Below are 14,735 nucleotides of genomic sequence, written 5' to 3' on the forward strand. Positions count from 1 at the left end.
TCAGTGAGGCAGTGGGCAGGTCAAAGGTCCCCCCACACGGCAAGTTACCCTCCTCAGAGCTTGCCCTGGGGCCTGAACTCCCCACCACTCCACTGCTTCTGGAGACAGAGGTTTAAAATCAGAGGCTTTCCAACAGTCATATCCAGGTATGCATGCTGACTCACTCCTATGTACCCTTGGGCATGCGATTAAATCTCGCCTTCATGTTCTCATCTGAAAAATGGGCTAATAAGGACATGCCATTGCAGGGTGGTGCTGGTGCTGGACAAGGCCCAGTTCACCCTGTGTGTGTTGGACCCACGGTAGCTCTTTATATCATTAGGGGAACCCTGAAAAGGAGCCCAGGCATCCTTGTGAAGAAGCTGGGGGCTTACACAGAAGATGAAGATGTACGAAAGGGGTCCCAGGAGTGGACCTACCACAAGGGTAGATGTAGGTTCTGAGAAGGCTGGGGCTGGTGGGAGAGGCACAAGTGATATGGCCTGTTTCCCAAGTGCTCTTTGACCACATGTCTCCTTGCAACTTAGTGGGGCTCGAAGAGCTCAGGCAGCCTCCAGTCTCCCCCCAGCAGGAGCCCCCTCCACTCTCAGATTGTGGTGGTGGGAAGGTGACCTTGAAGCTGGGTGGCCTGGAGAACATCCCTTCACCCACAGTGTCGCTAAACCAGCTCTCTGCAGAAAATAGCACCCCACCTCCCGATTTACCAACATGGTGTCGGTGAACCCAGAGGTGAGGAGAGAGATGGGGAGGGGATGTCGTGACTTGTGCCAGGTGCTCCAGCAGGGCACTGTCAGCCTCCCCACCCCACCCAGCCTCTGCTCTTCTCCTCTGGACTGGGGGCTGTGTTCAGTGACCCCCTCCACCCAAGTTATCTTTGGGCGCTGAATGTCTACTCTTGGCCTGCCTCCATGAGGCCCCAAGTTCCTGGGCTGGCCCTGATCACGTGTACATTTAACCCAGCAGGTTCTCCACAGGACTGCAAAGACCGGTGCCAGGGAACAGTTTGCTGGACATGTGTGTGAGCCTTGAACCCTAGAGGTGGGTCCAGAGATGGCCCCTGCCTGGGAAGGGGTGCAGCTGCCCACCCAACACCCACCTGTCAAGCAGGCTCTGGCAGCCTCCTGAACAAGAGCAGGACTCCTGTTAAGTGATACCACCTCTGTGTATGACAAGAGCAGAGAAAGGCCCAGGCTCTGCTGGTTGCAAAGCAGGAAGGCACAGTGCTTGGCCAGAGAAAGGACTTTTTGGGACATGACAGAGTGACGTATCAGAACAGAGTGACCCATCACAAGCTCTGGACAGCAGGGGCTCCAAGTCTGGCCCTACAGAAGTAGATTTGCTTTTATAGTCTCTTAATTGAAAATTCATCCCAGGTTCTATTCTCCTCTGTCAGCTGTCTCAATGCACTCCTCTCATCTCATGCCTTCATATATCTCTGGGGTGACTACTGCCAAATACCTCTCTTGACAGCAGACTTCTCTCCTGAACTCCTGGTTTGTATACCCAAGCCCTATCTGACATTATATCTGCTACTGTGGGCAAGAATCCTTTAGAAGAAATGGAGCAGCCCTCAAAGTCATCAAGAGTCTGAAATTCAGTACTTGTATGCAATCTCAAAAACAACAGAATGATCTCAGTTTGTTTCCAAGGCAAACCATTCAGTATCACAGTAATCCAAGTCTATGCCCTTAGCACTAACACCAAAGAAGCTGAAGTTGAACTCTTCTGTGAAGACCTACAAGACCTTCTAGAACTAACACCAAAAAAAGATGTCCTTTTCATCATAGGGGACTGGAATGCAAAAGTAGGAAGTCAAGACATACCTGGAGTAACAGGCAAGTTTGGCCTTACAGAACAAAACAAAGCAGGGCAAAGGTTAACAGAGTTCTGCCAAGAGAATGCACCGGTCATAGCAAACACCCTCTTCCAACAACACAAGAGACGACTCTACACATGGACATCACCAGGTGGTCAACACCGAAATCAGACTGATTTTATTCTTTGCAGCCGAAGATGGAGAAGCTCTATACAGTCAGCAAAAAAAGACCTGGAGCTGACTGTGGCTCAGATCATTAGCTCCTTATTGCAAAATTCAGGTTCAACTTGAAAAAAATAGGGAAAACCTCTAGGCCATTCAGGTATGATCCAAATCAAATCCTTTATGATTATACAGTGGAGGTGACAAATAGATTCAAGGGATTAGTTCTGGTAGACAGAGTGCCTGAAAAACTGTGGATGGAGGTTCATGACATTGTACAGGGAGTGGTAACCAAATCCATCCCCAAGAACAAGAAATGCAAGAAGGCAAAGTGGTTGTGTGAGGAGGCCTTACAAATAGCTTAGAAAAGAAGAGAAGTGAAAGGCAAAGGAGAAAGGGAAAGATACACCCAACTGAATGCAGATTCCCAGAGAATATCAAGGAGAGATAGAAAGCCTTCTTAAGTGAATAATGAAGAGAAATAGAGGAAAACAACAGAACAGGAAAGACTAGAGATCTCTTCTAGAAAACTGGAGATACCAAGGGAATACTTCATGCAAATATGGGCACAATAAAGGACAGAAATGGCAAGGACCTAACAGAAGCAGAAGAGATTAAGAAGAGATGGCAAAAATACACAAAAAACTGTATCAGTTCAGTTCAGTTGCTTAGTTGTGTCCCACTCTCTGTGACCCCATGAACCACAGCACACCAGGCCTCCCTGTCCATCACCAACTCCCAGAGTTTACCCAAATTCATGTCCATTGAGTCGGTGATGCCATCCAACCATCTCATCCTCTGTCGTCCCCTTCTCTTCCTGCCTTCAATCTTTCCCAGCCTCAGGGTCTTTTCAAATGAGTCAGCTCTTGCATCAGGTGGCCAAAGTATTGGAGTTTCAGCTTCAACATCAGTCCTTCCAGTGAACCTCCAGGACTGATCTCCTTTAGGATGGACTGGTTGGATCTCCTTGCAGTCCAAGGGACTCTCAAGAGTCTTCTCCAATACCACAGTTCAAAAGCATCAATTCTTCTGTTCTCAGCTTTTCTTATAGTCCAACTCTCACATCCATACATGACTACTGGAAAAACCATAGCCTTGACTAGACAGACCTTTGTTGGTAAAGTAATGTCTCTGCTTTTTAATATGCTGTCTACATTGGTCATAACTTTCCTTCCAAGGAGTAAGTGTCTTTTAATTTCATGGCTGCAATCACCATCTGCAGTGATTTTGGAGCCCCCAAAAATAAAGTCAGCCACTGTTTCCACTGTTTCCCCATCTATTTCCCATGAAGTGATGTGACCAGATGCCATGATCTTAGTTTTCTGAATGCTGAGCTTTAAGCCAACTTTTTCACTCTCCTCTTTCACTTTCATATCAAGAGGCTCTTTAGTTCTTCTTCACTTTCTGCCATAAGGGTGGTGTCATCTGCATATCTGAGGTTATTGATATTTCTCCCAGCAATCTTGATTCCAGCTTGTGCTTCTTCCAGCCCAGCATTTCTCATGATGTATTCTGCATATAAGTTAAATAAGCAAGGTGACAATATACAGCCTTGACATACTCCTTTTCCTATTTGGAATCAGTCTGTTGTTCCATGTCCAGTTCTAACTGTTGCATCCTGACCTGCATACAGGTTTCTCAAGAGGCAGGTCAGGTGGTCTGGTATTCCCCATCTCTTTCAGAATTTTCCACAGTTTGTTGTGATCCACACAGTCAAAGGCTTTGGCATAGTCAATAAAGCAGAAATAGATGTTTTTCTGAAACTCTCTTGCTTTTTCGATGATCCAGCAGATGTTGTGAATTTGATTTCTGGTTCCTCTGCCTTTTCTAAATTCCAGCTGGAACATCTGGAAGTTCACGGTTCATGTATTGCTGAAGCCTGGCTTGGAGAATTTTGAGCATTACTTTACTAGCATGTGAGATGAGTGCAATTGTGTGGTAGTTTGAGCATTCTTTGGCATTGCCTTTCTTTGGGATTGGAATGAAAACTGACCTTTTCCAGTCCTGTGGCCACTGCTGAGTTTTCCAAATTTGCCAACATATTGAGGGCAATACTTTCACAGCATCATCTTACAGGATTTGAAATAGCTCAACTAGAATTCCACTCTCACGTCCAAGGTAAGAAAAACCCAAGTAAGACGGCAGGTGCTGAGAGAGGGCATCAGAGGGCAGACAGACTGAAACCACAATCACAGACAACTAGCCAATATGATCACACGGACCACAGCCTTGTCTAACTCAGTGAAACTAAGCCATGCCATGCCGGGCCACCCAAGACGGATGGGTCATGGTGGAGAGGTCTGACAGAATGTGGTCCACTGGAGAAGGGAATGGCAAACCACTTCAGTATTCTTGCCTTGAGAACCCCATGAACAGTATGAAAAGGCAAAAAGATAGGACACTGAAAGATGAACTCCCCAGGTCAGTAGGTGCCCAATATGCTACTGGAGATCAGTGGAGAAGTAACTCCAGAAAGAATGAAGGGATGGAGCCAAAGCAAAAACAACACCCAGTTGTGGATGGGACTGGTGATAGAAGCAAGGTTCGATGCTGTAAAGAGCAATATTGCATGGAATCTGGAATGTTAGGTCCATGAATGAAGGCAAATTGGAAGTGGTCAAGCAGGAGATGGCAAGAGTGAATGTCGACATTCTAGGAATCAGCGAACTAAGAGGGACTGGAATCGGTGAATTTAACTCAGATGACCATTATCTCTGCTACTGTGGGCAGAAATCCCTTAGAAGAAATGGAGTAGCCATCATAGTCAATAAAAGAGTCCAAAATGCAGTACTTGGATGCAATCTCAAAAATGACAGAATGATCTCTGTTCGTTTCCAAGGCAAACCATTCAATATCACGGTAATCCAAGTCTATGCCCCGACCAGTAACGCTGAAGAAGCTGAAGTTGAATGGTTCTATGAAGACCTACAAGACCTTTGAGAACTAACACCCAAAAAAGATGTCCTTTTCATTATAGGGGACTGGAATGCAAAAGGAGGAAGTCAAGAAACACTTGGAGTAACAGGCAAATTTGGCCTTGGAGTGCAGAATGAAGCAGGGCAAAGGCCAACAGAGTTCTGCCAAGAGAACGCACTGGTCATAGCAGACACCCTCTTCCAACAACACAAGAGAAGACTCTACACATGGACATCACCAGATGGTCAACACTGAAATCAGACTGATTATATTCTTTGCAGCCAAAGATGGAGAAGCTCTATACAATCAGCAAAAACAAGACCGGGAGCTGACTGGCTCAGATCATGAACTACTTATTGCCAAACTCAGACTGAAATTGAAGAAAGTAGGGAAAACCACTAGACCATTCAGGTATGACCTAAATCAAATCCCTTATGATTATACAGTGGAAGTGAGAAATAGATTTAAGGGACTAGATCTGATAGACAGAGTGCCTGATGAACTATGGACAGAGGTTTGTGACACTGTACAGGAGATAGGGATCAAGACCATCCCCAAGAAAAAGAAATGCAAAGAAGCAAAATGGTTGTCTGAGGAGGCCTTACAAATAGCTGTGAAAAGAAGAGAAGTGAAAAGCCAAGGAGAAAAGGAAAGATATACCCATTTGAATACAGAGTTCCAAAGAATAGCAAGGAGAGATAAGAAAGCCTTCCTCAGTGATCAATGCAAAGAAATAGAGGAAAACAACAGAATGGGAAGGACTAGAGATCTCTTCAAGAAAATTAGAGATACCAAGGGAACATTTCAGGCAAAGATGGGCTCATAAAGGACAGTAATGGTATGGACCTAATAGAAGCAGAAGATATTAAGAAGAGGTGGCAAGAATACATAGAAGAACTATACAAAAAAGATCTTCATGAGCCAGATAATCACGATGGTGTGATCACTCACCTAGAGCCAGACATCCTGGAATGTGAAGTCAAGTGGGCCTTAGGAAGCATCACTACGAACAAAGCTAGTGGAGGTGGTGGAATTCCAGCTGAACTATTTCAAATCCTAAAAGATGATGCTATGAAAGTGCTGTACTCAATATGCCAGCAAATTTGGAAAGCTCAGTAGTGGCCACAGGACTGGAAAAGATCAGTTTTCACTGCAATCCCAAAGAAACGCAATGCCAAAGAATGTTCAAATTACCTTACAATTGTACTTATTTCACATGCTAGCAAGATTATGCTCAAAATCTTTCAAGCTAGGCTTCAGCAGTATGTGAACTGAGAACTTCCAGATATACAAGCTGGATTTAGAAAATGCAGAGAAACCAGGTATCCAATTGCCAACATCCATTGGGTCATAGAAAAAGCAAGAAAATTCCAGAAAAATGCTAAAGCCTTTGACTGTCTGGATCAAAACAAACTGTGGAAAATTCTTAAAGAGATGGGAATACCAGACCACCTTACCTGTCTCCTGAGAAACCTGTATGCAGGACAAGAAGCAACAGTTAGAACCGGATGTGGAACAATGGACTGGTTCAAAATTTGGAAAGGAGTATGTCAAGGCTGTATACTGTCACCCTGCTTATTTAACTTATATGCAGAGTACATCATGCGAAATGCCAGCCTGGATGGATCACAAGCTGGAATCAAGATTGCTGGAAGAAATATCAACAACTTCAGATATGCAGATGATACTACTTTAATGGCAGAAGGCGAAGAGGAACTAAAGAGTTTCTTGATGAAGGTGAAAGAGGAGAGTAAAAAAGCTGCCTTAAAACTCAGCATTCAAAAAACTAAGATCATGGTATTCAGTCCCATAACTTCATGGCAAATAGATGGGGAAACAATAGAAACAGTGAGAAACATTATTTTCTTGGGCTCCAAAATCACTGTGGACAGTGACTGCAGACATGAAGTTAAAAGACGCTTGCTCCTTGGAAGAAAGGGCAAAGAAACGACAAACCTAGACAGCGTATTCAAAAGCATAGATATCACTTTGCTGACAAAGGTCCGTATACTCAAAGCTGTGGTTTTTCCAATAGTTACGTGCAGATGTGAGAGTTGGACCATAAAGAAGGGTGACCACCAAAGAACGATGCTTTTGAATAGTGGTGCTGGAGAAGAGTCTTGAAAGTCCCTTGGACAGCAAGGAGATCAAACCAATCAATCCTAAAGGAAATTAACCCTGAATATTCATTGGAAGGACTGATGCTGAAGCTCCCATACTTTGGCCACTTGATGTAAAGAGCCAACTCAAGTGGAAAAGACCCTCATGCTGGGAAAGACTGAGGGTAGGAGGAGAAGGGGGCGACAGAGGATGAGATGGTTGGATGGCATCACTGACTCAATAGACATGAGCTTTAGCAAACTCCGGGAGATGGTGAAGGACAGGGAAGCCTGTTGTGGTGCAGTCCATGGGGTCACAAAGTCGGACATGACTTAGCGACTGAACAACAATCTGACATCTCAAACCTAACCTCAGCTTTCCCATCCCCCAGCCCCCTTTTCCTGCTCTTCCTGCAGTCTTCCCATCTGCTAACAGCACAGTTGCTCAGGCCCAAATCTTGGTGTCATCCTTGAGTTACATCTCACATCCTGTTGGCTGTCTGTGAAATATACTAGAGTTCTCAGCATTTCCAGTGCCACCTCCCTGGTTCTAGCTTCACATCTCTAGCCCGAGTGACTGCAAGGGGCTCCTATCAGTCATTCCTTAACCTCTATTCTCTGTTCTGAGCTCAGGAACTGGAGTGCTCCTGTTGAAATTCAAGTCAAATCATATCCCTCTGGTGCTCAAAGCTCTCTTATGTTCCCATGTCACTTGGAGAAAAAGACAAGTCCTCACAATGGCCTGCAGGACCCAACAACATCTGGCTCTGTTACCTCTCTGATCTCATCTCTTCCTACTCTTTCCCTTGCTGGCTTCATGCCAGTCACTGGGCCTTTTTGCTCCTCTGAGAATAAGCCAGGCACACTCCAATCTGAGAGCCTTTACACTTGCCGCTCTCTCTGTCTGCCATGCTCTTCCCTGGATATCCACATGACCCACTCATCACCTCCTTCAGGTCTTTGCTCAAATGTCACCTCCTTGCCCAGGTCTGCCTTGAGCATTCTCTCTAAAACTGCAGGTGTTACCCTGGCACTCCCCATTCTCCTGGCTTTATGTTTCTCCACAGCACTTAGCACCTCCCAATAGACAAAGTCATCTACTTAATCAGTTATGTTCATGGCCTGTATCTTCCAACCAGAACACATGTTCTATAAAGGTAGGGATTTGTGTCTGATTTTTTTTTTTTCACCTTTCTGTATACTCAGCATCTGGAATGTGATCAGCAAATATGGTCAATAAATATTTATTGAGTGATCAATTAAAAATCAGGATGTTTCACAATGATTTGGATTCCCATCATTCCTTTTTAAAAATGGGAAGTCCTCACTCCAGGTCTGCATTTTAATCTGACCACCACTGGCTGCCACAGCCCCCTGGCTCCCTATTCTCTAGCCCAGACCTTTCCCCCCATGTATGCTCCCTGCATTGCCCCAGTAGGCCCTGAGTTTGGGATTCCTATGCCACAAAAGTGAGTAAAAACTATCTTGAGAAACTGCTCTGGCCAGGCAAACGCTGCTCTTCAACTGAGGGGGTCAGCCAAGGCAGCTGTGAAGGCCATTAAGGGATGATGATGAGGTGTGCAGAGAAGTCTGGGTGCTCCCTCAGTGTGCATCTGGGGGGTCCTGAAGGTCTGCGGCAAGGATGATTGTCTTTCCTTCTTTCCTCTTCCCTGGAGCCTTTACTCTGGGTATGACCCAGGGTGTTTTCTATCAGATTCTCAAAGGAGTCTGTGACCTTCCAAGGCTACCAGCCTCTGCTCCCAGATTTCAGGGTGTTCTCACCATATTCCAGGGACAAGTTTATTTCCATTATCTCGTGGATGGGGAAACTGGGGCCCAGAGAGTGCAAGATCATACAATTATGCGGTAAACTACCATTAGTAGTTAGGAAAACCTCCTTTTTCACCCAATTCCTGAGTGGGGTCAGGGAGAGGCCCACTAGGTCGTGCCACCCCATCACCAAGCTCAGGCCCACTCACCCAGAGGGTCTCCATCCATGATGCTGTACTCCACCTGCCCATTGGGGCCCGAGTCCTGGTCATGGGCTAGGAAGGTCCACACTCTGGGTCCTGGCTGGCCCTCAGTGACGTCAAATGGCCCCTCGTAGTCTCGGGGGAAGGTGGGCACGTTATCGTTGATGTCATTCACGTTCACAAGCACCTGAGATGATGGGCGAGCTTAGTCAGGACCGGACACCAGCCAGGCCTATTTATCTGTAAACTGGACCTGAAAATTCTGCTTCCTAGACTGATGTAAGGATCATATTGGTTAATGGGTGTGGGAGGGTCTTTGAAGCTATACATGTAGATAAATTATTGTTATTGTCAAAGTCTTTCCAAGGGCAGAATATTATTATTAATAATAATGCTACAAACTTCTACCTATTGCTGAACTATGGTCATTTTATCTGGTCTTATTTTCTCCTCCCATACTCTGAAACAGTTTATATTATCCCCCATTTACAGAGGAGGAAAGTGAAGCTCAGAGAGGTTAAGTGACTTGCCCAGAGTCACACAGGAGGTAGAAGACCAGGAACATGAACCCCTGCTGGCTTGACCAGAGTTTGTGCTCTCCCCATGAAGGGGAGAAAGGCAGGCAGAATCATCTATCTCACAGCTGCAGCCACACAGAGAGGTTCAGTAATCTCAAAGCCACAGTGCAAGTTTGGGTGAGTTGCAGAGACCAGGACAGGGCTGGTGGATTGAGGGGTTTCTCCTGAATAATCTTTCCCTACCCTGTTTCCCCATGGAGCTGTCCAAGCTGGGGCTGTGTACTACCCACCCACCCACCCACCGTGGTGGTAGAAGTGAGGCGATGTGACAGGAGGGGACACTGGTCCGTGGCAGTGACAATCAGGGTGTAGCGGCCATGGCTGATCTCATAGTCCAGCTCCTTGGCAGCACGGATGATGCCCTGTGGGATACAGAGAAGGACCACTGTGGGTCAATGGGTCGTGGGTCTGGGGTACCCTCTGACCACCCTAGGAGGTAGGCCCTGACATCCTGGCTGAGATAAGGAGGCCCTGTTAGCCCAGGGCCTTTTCATCCTCCCGCACATGCTGCCATCCTGTTTTCCTCCTGGACTCCATCTTTGCTCTGCCCGCACCCCCATGACGTCACTGAACTGCCCGCCAATCCTTTTAGCCAGTTGACCCTCTTCTTGGCCCCTTCCACCAGCCGCTGACCGTGTGTCTGTGGATACGAAAGGTGTTGATGATGTTGCCTGCCACGATGGCATAGGTAACTGTGCCATTGGGTCCTTCATCTAGATCCAGGGCCTGGATGGTGATGAGGCTGGTGTTGATTGTGTCCGGGCCCTCATCCAGTAAGATCTCGTAGTGGGGCTGCTGGAACATGGGTGCGTTATCGTTCTCATCCACGATGGTCACATACACGTGGGTGGTGGCCTGTGGAGAAGAGTGTGATTAGGTTCCTCGGTCGGCTGGCTAGGGGGTTTGAGGTGGAGCTAGCTGGACGTGTTCCTAGGCTGAGCTTACTCAATGTGATCCAACATGGTGAGGTAAAGAGAGAAGGAGAGTGAGTGAAGTCACAGGCTGATGGAGGAAATCACAGAGGCCCCACGGAGAGCCCAGCCAGGTAACTGCTTTGGTCCAAGATGGCACTTGCACCACCACTCTCATGTCCATGTCAGTGGCAGACATCACTAATCAACCACTGCACTGCTGAGGCCAGATGCAACCTCAGGGTCCTTGTCAGAACACTGATCTAGTGATTAACATTGGCACATGAGATGAACCCCAATAACTGCCTCCAGCCCATAGCCTGGACTGGGCCAGGGCTTTACTTACCCTGGACCTCCTTCTAGATCACAAAAGGCAAGAATGTAACGTATGCAGCCCATGCATTTAAACTTTACCCACTGTTCAGGAAAATGGAAGAAATACCTATTTTCAGCACTTTTGAGAAGGAAGGACCTTGGGCTTGGGGCAGTTCCATGGACAGAATTTGTAGAGTTGTGAAAAAATAACGCTAACAGCATATGACTTCAGTGCAAGAGCAATTTCACACCATGCTCTCCAGTGACTGGCCATTTTTGATGGATGTTTGGTCCAATCAGACCACAGATAATACTTAGTCAATCGAAACTCAGCAAGCAGCACCCAAGAACCATTGAGGTGGTTGATGTGGCACTTCACAAGCAGAAGCGGTAAGTGGAAGCAAGAACTTAGCCATGTACTGGTATTCTCTGTCCCTCAGCTTCCCTCCTCCCTTTTCTGCTCCTCCACCTGGGAGGATGGAGAAGTCCTCTGTGGATCACCTTACCAGGGAGGATGGAGGAGTCCTCTGTGGACCGCCTTACCTGGGAGGATGGAGGAGTCCTCTGTGGACTGTCTTACCTGGGCTCCCTTGCCATTTGGCTCCCAGATGGTTTGGCCCATGGGAGGTCCAGGCAGAAGACGGAGAGGGGGTGGGGGCATTTCTACTCCCTTTCCTTCACTGCAGTTCTGCCAGAGGCAGTGGTTCTGCTGGGTGGCCCCTCTTTCATGGCTCTGGCCCTCACTGGGCTCTAGTTACCTCATCCCTCTCTTGCCTTCTGCACCCATGGGTGGAAATGGCTTCCTGCAGTTTTTAGTCCATGGGTGCTTTACCAGCCCTCTGTAAATAGTCCCTCCATTAAGCTCTCTTCAGTTGAGCCCTTTCTGAGTGTGCCATCTGTTTCCTTCCAGCACCCTGACTCATACAAACTATAATTAGTGACTAATATAAAATACAATAATAAAGTTACAACTACTTTCAAAACATCTGGGTAGAGAGAATGTGACCAGGCAATTGTCAAGGGCAGGGAACCGAAAGCAGGTAGTGCAAAAAGCTGGATATAGTCAACTTAAGAGCACCTTTACTGGGGGTTGAGTTGGTTCTGGAATCACCTGTGGAAGGACAGACAGATGGACAGGAGACCTGCACCCAAGAAGACTTCACTGCCCCAGGGAGGCAGGGACAGCTGCAGCTCTGGATCTCAGCAGGGGTTGGGTGGGGTATGTAGGTGGTTGCTAGAACTGTTTCCAAAGCAGGTAGTGTTGGAAACGTGGAGATGGGGCTCAGTGACCTTGGACATGTCACAGAGATCCTTTCTGGACCTTTTCTGTCTGTTAGTGAAGGACCCGACTTGTTCTTTAACATCCCTTCTGGTTCAGACATTCTGAGGAGCTGATCTGCCACCATCAGTCTGAACCCCTGCTCCATCAAAGAGATACTCTTTTGGGTCTTAGAGTTTCAATGACTTCATAAAAATTACAATGACACAGCAAAGTAAAATGCATTGTTTTTACATTTCTCAGACTTTCCCACCAGAGTGGAGAGGGGACTTGCACTGAATTGGGGAACACCCCTGAAGCATTTATCTCAAGAGTGAAATATCTTTGAAATCTCTCCTATTGAAAGCTCATGTAAGTTTCACACTTTTTACCCCCATAAGGTGTTTGTTAGTTTCCATTAAAAATGGTGGTGGAGGCCCCAAATCTTTGAGTAAAGATGACTGTCAAGGAAGGACACTGTGTTCATCTGTGGCCCTGCACACAGATGCAGCTGTGAGTGCTTACCACCAGTGAGGAGCCCAGCACCGCATCCTTCTGAGCCCCTTCTGCCAGCAAGACATGCCAGCGCCACCCTAGAGCCTCATCTAAAGGGTGGTGGTACTGACACTTCCCACTTCCCCAGGCTCCTGGAAGTGGGTCTAACCAGTGCAGGACTGAGAGAGGCGGGGCTCTAATGGAGCTGCTCCATGGTACTCCTTCTCTCTAAGACCAGGTAGGAGCTTGGGAGGGGGAGGTGGGTCTGACTTCCCCTGGCCTCTAGTGTGAGGAGGAAGTTGGTGCCCCAAAGGCCCTCGCAGCCAAGTTCTTCTGCCCTGATACTGGAGAAACAGTGCTTGAGGTTTCTGGACCATGCCCACACCTTGGGCAATGCCTCTGTGTCTCACCCTGATGCAAACCTAGGAGGCTCACTGGGGTGGGGGGGAGTGTGGTGGGGAGGAAGTAAGTGGAGGGCAGGGCGATTGGGCCCAGCTCAGGTGTTCTCGCCCTCTGGGTAAGGGGTTGGCAGAGCAGTTGCTCCCCTCCCCTAATCCCAGCCTCCCCACACCCACCTTCTAGGCCCTGGGGCAGAGGGAGTCTGGTTTCAAGGGTAGGCTGGGCTGGGCCAAGCCAGGAAGGGATGAGGGGAGGGAGAGCAGGTGCTCTAGGGTCTCACCCTACGGTGACCCCATCTCACTTCCACTGGATGATGGCCAGGGTGGGAAGAGTACCTGGTACCCACCTGGTTTCAGCTGGCTTTGTAACTTCCCTGGGTGGAAGAACTCACACTCTGTCAGGAAGAAGGGCCCGGGCTGTCCCCTAAAGCAGGGTCACAAGATCAGGATGTGACCAAGAACTTGGATTATGTCCTGGAAATCACTGGGACTCCCATCCCAGGGGGATTCCCTGGCTTCAGGGAGACTAGGCCTATACCAGTTCACATAGTAATAGCATGATGCCCACCCTTCCTCTGTTGCAGCTTTCTCTACCCTGGGAGTGAGGGCTGGAAGCATGCAGAGAATCTCTGACTTGGACCAGTCTGCCCATGGGACACCCAGAGTTCCTGGCTTTCCTTGAGTCTCACCACCCTGACTCCTGACCCACACAGACTCTGGCTGTACTTTGTCTTTCAGCCCAGGTGTTGCTCGTGAGCTCAACACCCTTAACGGGTCAGCAAAGCCTTTGGAAGCTTCAGCCAGGCGGCAGTAAACAGGTACAGTGCTGTGCCCTCCCTCGCCCCTGAACCCTGGCCCTTACCACTGTCACCTCCACTTCTATTTGGGAAATCACTGCTCACTTATACATAAATTTATCCATTCAGAGAAGTGTGCATCAAACATCTCCCCTATGCCCACTTTTGTGCCAGGGACTCAGAAACATAAGAGACAGACCCTGGTTCCCAAAAGCTCATAGTCTAGCCCAGGAGGGCAAATGAGCCTGGGGGGAAGACCAGCTGTTTGGTAACCCCAGGCTCGGTGTGATAGACAAAGGGGGTGTAGACCAGACAAAGACCTTCAGGGGACACTCAGGGTGCTTTGTAAAGGGAAAGAGCCTGAGTTGAGCCCTGAGCGATAAGAAGAACTTGGAAGAAAGGAGAGAGACATTGCCAGGGGCTCCAGTACTGGGTGTGGTGCAAGAGCAGAGGGCGAGAGGTGGGCGGAGGGTGGGAGCGTCCTGCAGACCTCTGGGGCGCAGGGAGAGAGGCTGCGAGGTGGGAGGTGAAGCTGGGGCCTGGGCCAGAGGAGTGCTGGTGATTTTCTATGGGACACACTACCCAATGTTATGCGTGCACAACCCCCACCCCCACCCCCGCCACACACACATGTCCCAGTGTAGGGATGTGCCAAGCCTGCACCTGTGTGCATGTGTACATGTGCACAAGAGTGTTGCAGGCTCTGGAATCTACAGTTGAGCCTGCTCCAACTCACCCAGCTCTTTACAAAAGTTAGATTCCATCCATCCATTCCACTACTGGGAGTGCCTATGATATATCAGGACCTGGGCTGGGTTGGAGGATGACTGGTACAAGCCCCTGCTGGTGGGTGAGGGCTGATACAATCTATGATGATGCTGCTAAGTTAGACGTAGATATACTCCTCAGGCTTTGCACCAATACTAATCCTCTGCAAACAGGAATAGGGGAGAGAAGAAAAGGCTTGAAACTAGCGATCAAGCTGCGCTGCTGACTCTCTGGGATACTGCCTGGCTC

The 14,735-nt window shown here is 48.1% G+C and overlaps 1 protein-coding gene across 10 annotated transcripts in view; it reads right to left on the reverse strand.

Moving 5' to 3' along the window:
* CDH23 (cadherin related 23) overlaps positions 1 to 14,735 on the reverse strand; it is a 433,939-nt gene that overhangs the window by 28,783 nt on the left and 390,421 nt on the right. For all 10 annotated transcript variants that reach the window (XR_006270872.1, XM_043476661.1, XM_043476663.1 and 7 more), the window contains 3 exons: positions 10,178 to 10,399; positions 9,787 to 9,906; positions 8,973 to 9,153 (listed from right to left, as the gene is read on the reverse strand). Coding sequence is in view for 9 of the 10 variants with exons in the window: in XM_043476661.1 (XP_043332596.1) it covers positions 8,973 to 9,153; positions 9,787 to 9,906; positions 10,178 to 10,399 (523 nt within the window). In the remaining variant the exon portion in view is untranslated. The remainder of the gene's footprint in view (positions 1 to 8,972; positions 9,154 to 9,786; positions 9,907 to 10,177; positions 10,400 to 14,735) is intronic.

This window comes from Cervus canadensis, chromosome 8, assembly GCF_019320065.1.
Source record: "Cervus canadensis isolate Bull #8, Minnesota chromosome 8, ASM1932006v1, whole genome shotgun sequence".
In the NCBI taxonomy this organism is placed as follows: domain Eukaryota; kingdom Metazoa; phylum Chordata; class Mammalia; order Artiodactyla; family Cervidae; genus Cervus; species Cervus canadensis.